This window comes from Hypomesus transpacificus, chromosome 13, assembly GCF_021917145.1.
Source record: "Hypomesus transpacificus isolate Combined female chromosome 13, fHypTra1, whole genome shotgun sequence".
Lineage (NCBI taxonomy): Eukaryota > Metazoa > Chordata > Actinopteri > Osmeriformes > Osmeridae > Hypomesus > Hypomesus transpacificus.
In genome coordinates, this window is record NC_061072.1 from 12,155,952 (window position 1) to 12,166,411 (window position 10,460).

A 10,460-nucleotide genomic window follows, 5' to 3' on the forward strand; every position below is an offset into this window, starting at 1 on the left:
CAAAGCCTCTGTTTAAACACTGCAAAATATCTAAAACCATGTCATTTTGTTCATTACCAAATGCATGCACACATACACACAAGCAACTATCTTGGCCATGATTTTGTCCTAATGTGACTTTCTATCTCTGCAGGTCAGACTTGGCTTTCACACACCTGCCCACTCCCTGGAATGTGCCATGTGACAAAGAGGATGAGGAGATGAGGGTCTTTATTGTATGACTTTTATCATCTCATTAATATAACCGCTATGTGTGTATGTGTGTTTGTGCATGCGACCATATCTGAGTGTATGAGCGTACTTTAATGATGTCAGGTCTCATGTGACTTCGGCCTTCTCTCTTCGGTTTACTGTCACCACTTACCCTTTAACCCTTCCTCATGTGATGTGAGAGATTGTGACATTATGACTGACAACTACCCACCAGTTGCTTTCATGTCTTTTTCCGCACCACACTCTCTCCCCATATATTTGTATCTGTCTCTCTCTATCTCCCTCTTTCAAAGTTATTGATTAGATCTAAATCAGTAGATCAGACACAGCTGTGTTGGGGTACTCTAATGGCCGTGCCCAATAATTCTTCTCTAGTGACCCAATAGCATAGGCGGAAATCCCGGGGGGGACAGGATGACACGACCCCCCCTTCCTGGGAAAAATATGATTTGTCCCCAACAATAAATCGCTGTAAACATAAGGACATTTTAATAATATTAATAATATACATTCAACATATTACAATGTAGGCTATGTTTTACCTGCACACTGTAATAATTGTTATAAGCTTTTTGTCCTGCATGTTTGCAGTGAAAGAGGTGTTAGTCTGCCTTGTACTGCTCTGACATCCACAGAGCTGAGGGTGTGTGTGTGTGTGTGCGTGTGTGTGTGTGTTTGTGGGGAGAGAGGGTGGGTGGGTGGTTGCGGAGACCAGTAGAGAGAGAAATGTGTGGTGGAGACTGATATCTACATACAGATCCCTCAACATCTGAGTTACAGATTTAGTTTTACAAGATGTCCTTGGGATGTCTGGAGGTCCAGGAGGACTAGGGACAGGGACAGGGTGGTGAGAGAGACAGGGGGTGGGAGGGAGGGGCAGAGTAAGGCAGAAGTGAGGGACAGGATAAAAAGGGATAGGACATGGGATAGGTGATCTGTAGAACCTGATCCCACACCCCACCAGGTCATCAACCAGTAGTGCTTAACCCTGATCCTGGAGCTGAGACCTTTTACTCACCAACTTACTGATATTGTCTTTCTACATCTCCTTCCCTCCCCTTCACTCAGATAGGTGAAGTGTTCTGTTTCTCTCTGATTACTGGATTTTCCACAAAGGCCCTGACTCATGGCTTGCTGCATTTTAATTTATTTATAATTTTCAGCTTCTAATGAGAACATTTCTGAGGAGTCATTCATGAAATTGTATAATTGTCTCAAAGATAAGAACTCTCGGCTCATCCTGATGTTGTCACAGGTTGAATCTAGTAATTGTACCATTAGAGATCTGAAAGAAGTCCCTAATAGTAAGGTTAAACAATCAGTTTTAAGGTAAGGCAGATGCCTATGAGAGGGAATGAACAACAGTGTGTGTATTCCTTTGCAAGTAAATATCAGCTTGCTCTTGTGCCACTGTAACACCATAGTTACTCCCTATTGTGTAAGTGAATACACTGTATTATAGTGATAGCCTAGCAATTACATGGTTAGGGATGTGATTGGGATTTTTAACATGGAGGAACGTAACTCCTGTATGCTCCTTTGTGTAATTAGGGTGTTACATCATAGCTTAACATAAAGTGCTTCCTAGCTCATCTCATCTCTTCCTCCTCCTGCTCTTCTTCGTCCATCTCCTCATATGACTGTGAGTTATTCCACCAATGCCCTGACACATGACTTACAGGATTTTACAACTTGACAACATGAAAATATGTTGTCCTCTTACAAGTTGTCCTGAAACTGTATCCCAGTCTTTATGCTTTAATGTTGATAGCTCATTCCCCCCCACCTCACATATATGGCATCTTGTGGTGGTGATGTGTGTGTGTGTGGGGGGGGGGGGGGGTTATTGCATATTGGGGGGGGGGGGGGTTATTGCATGGCCTTTAGTCCACTCCATGTTCTGCTTTAGACATGGCACAATTTAATACTAAATTATCAAACAAGTGAAGGACGTATAAAAACTGATATTTGGTATGACATCACATTTTTCTTAAGTGTTACAGAGAGGGGGGGAGAGAAGCAGGGGGGGGGGCTGATATTTACCCACCCATCGTTAGAACACCTAGGTGAACTGTGAGAGTGTTGTGATTGGTAGAGAGGAGGAGACAGGTTGTGAGCTTTGTTGTGAAGAGGATAAGAGACCAACCTGACAGCCCGTAGTTCACATCAAACTCTGTCTCCTGTATACTACCTGACCTTTGGGTTGAGAACTGAGCTACTGAAGCAGAGACCAACAAATTAGAGGCTCCATGGATCCTGTGCCCACGGAACAAGTAAATATACTAGTCACCAGTGACTATATAGTACAACAATGCTGGCTATAGTGAGTGTGTGTGCATGTAAAATGATAATAGTTTCATGGCATTATGAGTTATAGTTACGCTGATTCCGAATTTGAAAGAAAGTTACACAGTTTCACCTTTTGCAAATGTAGTGACTTTAGGTGCCTCTCTTGTCAACATATGAAGCACACTTGTACTTACAGTGATAAAAGATGTGGAGTGTTTTGGGGTGAGCTTTTCAAATGGCAGTTGTCAGCTGTATAGCAGATGCAAAATGCCACATCGATAATTCACGAATGAAGTATGAAGACATATATTACTTGCTCTGATGGTGGTGATGAGTGTATCTCAAATGTATGCTGTATACCAAATGAACCAGAATGCCTACAGTTTATCTGTGATGTCCTTGTAGAGTACATTGTAGGCTTTCTGCTGGATTATCTAGCTCTTCTATGAGAGCAAAAGATAGCAAGAGAGAAAGAGATAGACGACAATGTGTGTGTGTGGGAGTAAAAAGGTTGGAGAGAACGAGGGATAAAGATGTGGCTTTCCAGACATAGTATTGATGCTAGTGAATTCTCTAATTGAGAGACTTGTTGCTCTTGTTGGTTAGTTGTAACTGATTTAAATGATTGTACTCGCTGTGAAATATTTTCCTGTTGCTTGCTTTTCTACAGGTACACTCTTGCACTTTTTGAGGTTCATGTTGTTTAATTGTAACTTGTTTAACTACATGCTCTTATGGTTCTTCCCTTTGGAACTTATTTGATTTTTCACAGTGTCTGCTTCATGTTTTGGCTAATCTCATTGCTATGATCAGTGACCTGTGCACTTTTGTAAAGCTCTCTCTTGGAAGTCGCTTTGGATAAAAGCGTCTGCTAAATTAATAAATGTAAGTGTCATGTCAGTTCTAGGAAATCAGATAACCATGTCCAGATAACGGTTATGTCTTAATGTGACTCATCATAAAGACGTTTCCCATGAAACATGGCTCCCTGTGGACACATGTGGCACAGCTAAAGATACATTCTGTAGCCTTTACGAGCTGTCACTTTTCCAGAAGACCATTAGAAATGAACAAGGGGAGGATTTCACCGGGATGACTTCTGTACGGACAGGGACAGACTCTGAAGTCTAACCAGATCAAACTCAATATGTATGTGTGTGTGTGTGTGTGTACTTGTGAAACCTGGACAGCAGTGAAGTATGAATGTCTCCAGGCCTGTGGGCCATTAGAGAAGATGATTTATTACAGTTCCTTTCTAATATAAGCTCATGTAGTAATATCTTTATTAGCTCATACAAGTCATTGTGACTAGAAACCCTAGAAGAAGAAAACAGGCCAGTAAAGACATCCATGCAGTCAGCTAACAATCTGGCCAACCAGCCAGATAGCCAGACAGCCCATGAACCCCTGCAGTGGTCAAAACCAACCAGCTTTTCACCTCAGTGTACCTCATAGTTAATCATATGAGGCAGGCAGGCAGGACAGACAGTTAGCTGTTATAAATAAGTGTTATGATGTTGTCAGCCTCTCATGTCTTCCTGTCCACAGGGTGCTGCTACAGGAATGGTTAAGGGTTGGGTTTCTTACCTTGAGCCAACTGCTATTGGGAAGCTTGATGATGGTGGTGTGTGTGTATGTGTGTGTGTGTGTGTGTGTATGGAGGGACGGGGGGTAGCTGAATGTGTGTCAGTGACGTTCTCAAGTTTCACCTCCAGTCTGGGCTACTGAAAGGTAATGGCAGCAGCCACAGGCATCTCCTTCCAGCACAAAATATTCTTTAGCTGACACACACACACACACGCACACACACACACACACACATTGCTGTACCCTGTCCCAGACGTGTTCAGGATGACAGGAAAGCATACTATGTCTCAGCAGGGGGGTCAGAGGACAGCAGTTATCCTGTTAGAACATGAGCTCAGCCTTGTTGAGCTCCACACATATATAAGAGGCAGGACAGGGACATGGCATCACTTCAACTGTAAGCTTCGGTAAGCTGCAACTTCCAGGCCTGAACATGATGAGAATGAGATTCCAGAGTGTGGAGGAGCTGGTATGTTTACTACTTCATCACTGGATGAGAACCTGATTGTGGTTATGATAGAGGGATATGGATGAAGAAGGAAAGACAGATAAGAGTCTATTCCCTCTATCTTCACACTTCCTCACCCTTTCTCTCTCCCCCTTCTCTGTCCAGGTGACAGACAAGAGAAGTGAGGGGAAGAATCCAGGAGAGGCAGGTTTCTCAGAGAGCCAGTATGAGACCTCCATCAACCAGAAGCAGGACAACCGCAGGTCTCACAAAGACCACCTGACCGACACGGAGGTCCCCCTCACTCTGAATGTAAGTCCACTCCAGAGGAAGGAAGGCCTGTGAGAGCTACCCTTTATTTGAGTTTATGGCATTAATAAAATTAATTAAATTAATAAAATATGGGGTCCTTGTTCAAATTTGTTTTGTTTATGTGCTCAGTTGTTAGAGAGAGATAGGAATAGCCCATGGCTTGGGCCGCATGTCAGTGTACTATTCAATAAAGTCAAACAATGAGAGTGAAGTGCTGTTTCTTGACAATCAGCCCTTTTTACTGGAAAACCAACTAAACTCTGGCTGCTCAAACCCGCATGCTACTACTCTATGGGTGGGTGTGTGTATATGTGTGTCAGCCAGTCAACCTCTACTACCCTTCCTGCCTTACTATGGTACACAGGTGGACAAAGCTGGGCACCTGAGACTGGAGAACCCGGACAATCTCCAGAACATTCTCCAGCTGAGGAAGAATAAGAAGGCGAGGAAAGCTCCAGTCCGCAAGACTCCTCCCTCTCCAGAGGCTGTGGTGAGATACTCTATGAGAAGATGGTTTAATCTCAATCAGACAAACCTGGTAAAATAACAATAGGTCTGACTGGCTGTATAAGCTCCTCATGGCTGTCATCGTGAAGGCGGCAGCTCAGAGGAGAAAGTGACGTAGCCCAGCTGTTAAGCTGTCTGTCTGTCCTGTTCAGCCTTACTATGTGGACGAGGAAGACTTCATGAAGGCCTGTGAGGACAACAAAATGCCTCTGATCGAGAGATACCTCACTAGAGGAGGGGACCCCAACGCCTGCGACAATGTGAGCATGTGTGCTAATAAGAAAGAAAGCACAAGAAAAAAGTGACATGAGAAAGTGATACAGTGAGTGAGAGGGAAAAAGAATGAGATGGATAAAGTGATAGATGGATGATGGATGGAGAGAGTAAGTGAAAGAGTCATGTGCAGGAAGATAAAAAAAGATTGACCAATGGATGTGTTGTGTCTTCCCTCCCCTGGTGTCTCAGTTTGGACGCTCTGCACTGCACAAAGCCAGCTCCCACGGTCATGTGGAGGTGGTGAGCAGACTGCTGCAGGCAGGGGTTGACATCGAGAACAAGGACAAGGTAGTCAAGAACCCCATACTGCACACACCTACAAGGGTGGGGGGGGGATTAAGAAGCGATTAAAGAGCTACTCTAAGCTGGGATGATTGAACTGTATGTGTCGACCTCTGTGCAAAATGCGTATTTATTCACTGTCAAAAGTACCCCCTCCTCCATTTCCAGCTGCAGGCCACAGCAGTCCACTGTGCCTGTCGGGGGGGCAGTCAGCCTGTGTTGGAACTGCTGCTCAACCAGAATGCCAGCTTCTCTACCAGAGACAAGGTGAGAAGCTGTACGACATCACAATGGATTTTGTTTAGGTAGTGTTGGCTAGGCCTGGGCTAATTTACCTACAGCTGGACCAGCTCTAACAAGACTTTAATACAGTATTGTCGTTGTCATTACTGTTTTTGAGAACTTTGTGTTTTGTCCTCTCAGCTGCTGAGCACCCCTCTTCACGTTGCCGTGAGAACAGGTCACTACGAGTGTGCAGAGCACCTCATCGACTGTGGAGCTGAGGTCAACGCCAAAGATCGAGTGAGGACTCACACACACACACTTTCACAATAACAAACTACAGACTACCAGTAGGACTGACAACACCACAGGACAGTAGTCTTAACCTTCCACAGTATCCTCAGACCGGCGTGTCAGCTTGGTGTTTTGTGTGTGGTCCTGTCCAGGATGGGGACACACCCATGCATGACGCCGTCAGGCTGAACAGGTTCAAGATCCTCCAGCTCCTGGTGCTGCATGGAGCCAACCTCCAACTGAAGAACTCTGTACGTCCCTGCTCTCACATGTGCCACTCCAGCTCCTCAGGATCTGCCACTAACCTACAACTTGTCTTGACTGTTTACTAACATATATTATACTATTAAGGGACGGTTGGAAACCTAATTGATCAACTTTTATCATTAGAATTTATAGTTTAATTTGGAATCGATAGCACAAGACGGACCAAATACAAATGTTCTGGGCTGAAGGGTTAGGATGCATCATGCACACCCTCTTGTGGTGATTTGATGGATTAAAAGAATGAACAAAATGACAAACGTGACACTGGTTCATTTTCCCCAAGTTAGGATTTGATGTGTTTGGTAGTGAGGAGATTCATGGAGAGTAACAAGTATTGTTTTCCTCTTGGCAGGTGGGCAAGTCCCCAATGGACTGTGTCTTGGAGTGGCAGAATGGTGCCAAGAACATCCTGAGCAAAGTCAAATAGAACCTGCAGGAGCTGAGGAGCAGGAGATACATGGAGATAGATGAGGACTTGAGAAATGCCAGATGTCATGCGATTGATATTGACGCTTCTGAGCTTACTGATATGCTACTCTGATCACCTCAAGCGAACGAAACCAGCTAACTTGAAACTGATGATGGAGATCCTATGACAGCCATCTTAATGGAACTTGCATCTCACAGCAGATATGGTTTACTATGTTCCTATGAACCAGCCATTGTAAAATATAGTTTCCATACTACGAGTGACAATCAGAATGTTTGATCACAGAGGGGGAGGACAAAAAAGGATGATCATATGGAACGCTAACCCAGGAATGTGTTATGAATCTGTCTGATTAGGTACATTACTAAAACTAGCTTTGTAGAAGAATAACTGAATTTTGATTGCTTTCTGTTGTAAAAAGTTAAAACATATTCAGTGAATCCCAGCAGGTTGCTTTGATTGACAATGTACCAAGTAAAACAAAAAAATATATATATAACAAATAATATATATATATGTACATATAAATAAAAGACTTGCATACACTTGGGGATTTCAACTGTACATATTCTACTATATTCATCTGTACATTTGCATGGTTTTTACATGATCATAAAATAAACAGCAATGTTATAAGTTTCTGCATTTGTTAAATGATTTAAAAAAAGGATACTTACTGTCATTTACAACCATACAGATAACACTAAGTTGAATACCCATTAAAAAAAGAACACGTAATAGAAGGGTCTGTGTGAAAATCATATGAGAATCTGAGTCTATATCTGACTATACAGTTTCTGTCTTGGCTCTCTTAGAGGGAGGGGCTTCCCCCTCTGTCGCCTCCTCCTCCTCTGGTCTCTTTCGGTCTTGTATCTCTGTCTGCTCATCTTTCTTCATAGTGTGGATGATTCCCATAGCAGTCTTCCTGGTCTCTGCAATGAAAATGATACATCGACATGATGACCTTCCCTTATCATGTCCAACCATGTATAACTAGTATACTGTATTCATGTTAAACTCAGGGTAACTCTATACTGCCTATTTGTTGTTGATACAGTGAGTTGGCTCCCCATTCTAGAGTGTTTCAGGTGATGCCTTGCCTACCTCCATGCAGATACACAGAGCGGCAGTTGGTGGAGACGGCAGATTTGGCATCTCCCTCGGAAAGCCCAAACAGCAAGCCTCTGGATCACACTCAGGACAATAGCCTCACCGCAGACGTGTGACACACACACACAAATAGTATAAACAGCTGTTACTATAAACAAGTTAAGAGGCTCCTGAGGGAACGACATATAGATATTAGAATCCTAAAGGATACAGGTTAGCGATGTCATATGGTCCTCTCAGATCCAGGACCTAAACAAGAAAGGAACATTTTAATTCAAAAAACAAAAACCGTGTTTTGGTAGTCTAGTTTAACGTGGTCTACTTTCAAACTCACGTTTTCTGCTCCACTACATACAATGACATTCTGAAAAAAATGGAGATACACATGTATAAATTGATAAACCGAGTAAAAGTGAGTCAGTAATGCATCGTTTTGGTATAGTCAGTCATTGTCATCAGATTACCTTTCCCTTGCAGGTCTCTATGAGGCTGAGGGAGTTAGAGATGGTGTACCTCCTCATGGTGGAGTCTCTGATCGCTGGCGTGTAGCTGATCTCAAAGAACACACCTCTCTCTATGGCCTGACACATAGAGAAACACGCACAAAGGGTTAGAGAAACACACACATAGGATACAACCTCTGCCCATTAACAACCAGTTACAATCAAGAAAATCTTGGATGGAAGTCAGATGACCTATCCTACCCCATTAACTGGAGATCTCTTGAAGAAGAAGGGCTGTCTTTCTGTCACCTCCACACAGATGATGTCAACATCGTATGTCATGCAGGCTGCCTGTCAAAACAGACAAGTCAGCATCCTGTATAACTTACACCCGAGGTTGGGGAGTAACTACAGTGAATCGCAACCTGCAAAAGCGAAAAGGGAGTCAGATGGCTGAGCGGTGAGGGAGTTGGGCTAGTAATCGGATGGTTGCCGGATCGATTCCCCGCCCCGCCAAAATGACGTTGTGTCCTTGGGCAAGGCACTTCACCCTGCTTGCCTCGGGGGGAATGTCCCTGTACTTACTGTAAGTCGCTCTGGATAAGAGCGTCTGCTAAATGACTAAATGTAAATGTAAAAGCAATCCCTCTTATACACCTCCATCTGTGTTGATGGCAGTTAAACTGATGGAGCCAGTGTGGAACAGAACAGGCCAGGGAGGAAGAGAAGGTTCCTCAGGACATTGAGATGCAGTGAAGGAAGGACTTACATGAAACAGCTTTTCGGATTTGGGGAGGACAGCTATGATGTCGTAGAATTTGTATTCCCCCGTAGGCCTCTGATGTAACAGAACAGACAAAGATCGAAATGTTTGTCTGTTTTACTATCAATACTGTCCCACAAACACTAACAGATCTGCTGTGCATAGACTTACAAAGTGACTAGCCTGCGTAGCCACAATCGTCAATCGGTTCAGCACTTTGATAGGCCTGGATTTACCCTAGAGGAAAAATAATGAGGAGTGGGAGGCAGGTGAGGTGAATATCAGCCCAATATGGAGATCAGGTAACCATTGCTCAATTAGACATTAGTGGATATCTCATCACAGCAGTCAACGTTTTTCTTGCTTGTTTAAAATGTATGCTTACCTGTATTATGGGCATCTTCTCAAACAGCTCAGAGATACATGTTGGTTTAGCAATTTTCTGAAACCAAACAGAACACTTTGCTATACAGGGTGAAGGAACATCCTTGCAACAAATGCTAATAACTTCCTTGCAAATAACTTATAGGGACTTCTTTTCAGTTACCTACCTCTTTCTTGTTTTGCTGCTGATCATAAACATAGTTGATGGCAACTGTGGAGTATCCAACTAAAAATATGGAAACGTTTTTATATGATTGTTGGCATTCTTCCTACATTTTTCAAAATATGACAGGTTTGTTGATGACATATTTAAGTCTAGATACATATCTAGATCCTGTAAATCTGACAGTGTGTGATACTGATAGGAATGAAAATGGGTCTTACGATGAGCTGCTTTTTCAATAACACTCTGTAGTTTCTTGCTGTCTGTAGTGCAGCTAATGTTTAAGTCCATGAACACAGACATTTTTGCAGATGCATGTATTGAGCTAGCTACAAAAGTGTCTCTTCCCATGCGGTTTGAAGATGGCGGATGTAGCCGTTTGCGATGTATTGTGGGACGTGTAGTTATTTTTGACGGACGGGTGAGACATCCGCTTCTGGTAGTTCTGTGCTGTGGGCTACTTGATTGGT

The 10,460-nt window shown here is 43.3% G+C and overlaps 2 protein-coding genes across 2 annotated transcripts; one reads left to right on the top strand and one right to left on the bottom strand.

The window, feature by feature from the left end:
* Positions 1-4,531: 4,531 nt before the first annotated feature.
* On the top strand, positions 4,532-7,559 carry LOC124475860 (ankyrin repeat domain-containing protein 1-like). Its single transcript, XM_047032703.1, has 9 exons — positions 4,532-4,558; positions 4,703-4,849; positions 5,214-5,339; positions 5,509-5,616; positions 5,822-5,920; positions 6,083-6,181; positions 6,338-6,436; positions 6,583-6,681; positions 7,050-7,559. Exons 1-9 carry the CDS (start codon positions 4,532-4,534, stop codon positions 7,122-7,124), a joined length of 879 nt encoding a protein of 292 aa, XP_046888659.1. The 3' UTR covers positions 7,125-7,559.
* Positions 7,560-7,617: 58 nt separating this feature from the next.
* On the bottom strand, positions 7,618-10,361 carry rpp30 (ribonuclease P/MRP 30 subunit). Its single transcript, XM_047032320.1, has 11 exons — positions 10,212-10,361; positions 9,995-10,053; positions 9,829-9,885; positions 9,615-9,680; positions 9,450-9,518; positions 8,942-9,031; positions 8,702-8,818; positions 8,572-8,601; positions 8,449-8,486; positions 8,232-8,311; positions 7,618-8,059 (listed from the first exon to the last, which is right to left on the bottom strand). Exons 1-11 carry the CDS (start codon positions 10,339-10,341, stop codon positions 7,914-7,916), a joined length of 882 nt encoding a protein of 293 aa, XP_046888276.1. The 5' UTR covers positions 10,342-10,361; the 3' UTR covers positions 7,618-7,913.
* Between the last annotated feature and the right edge of the window lie 99 nt (positions 10,362-10,460).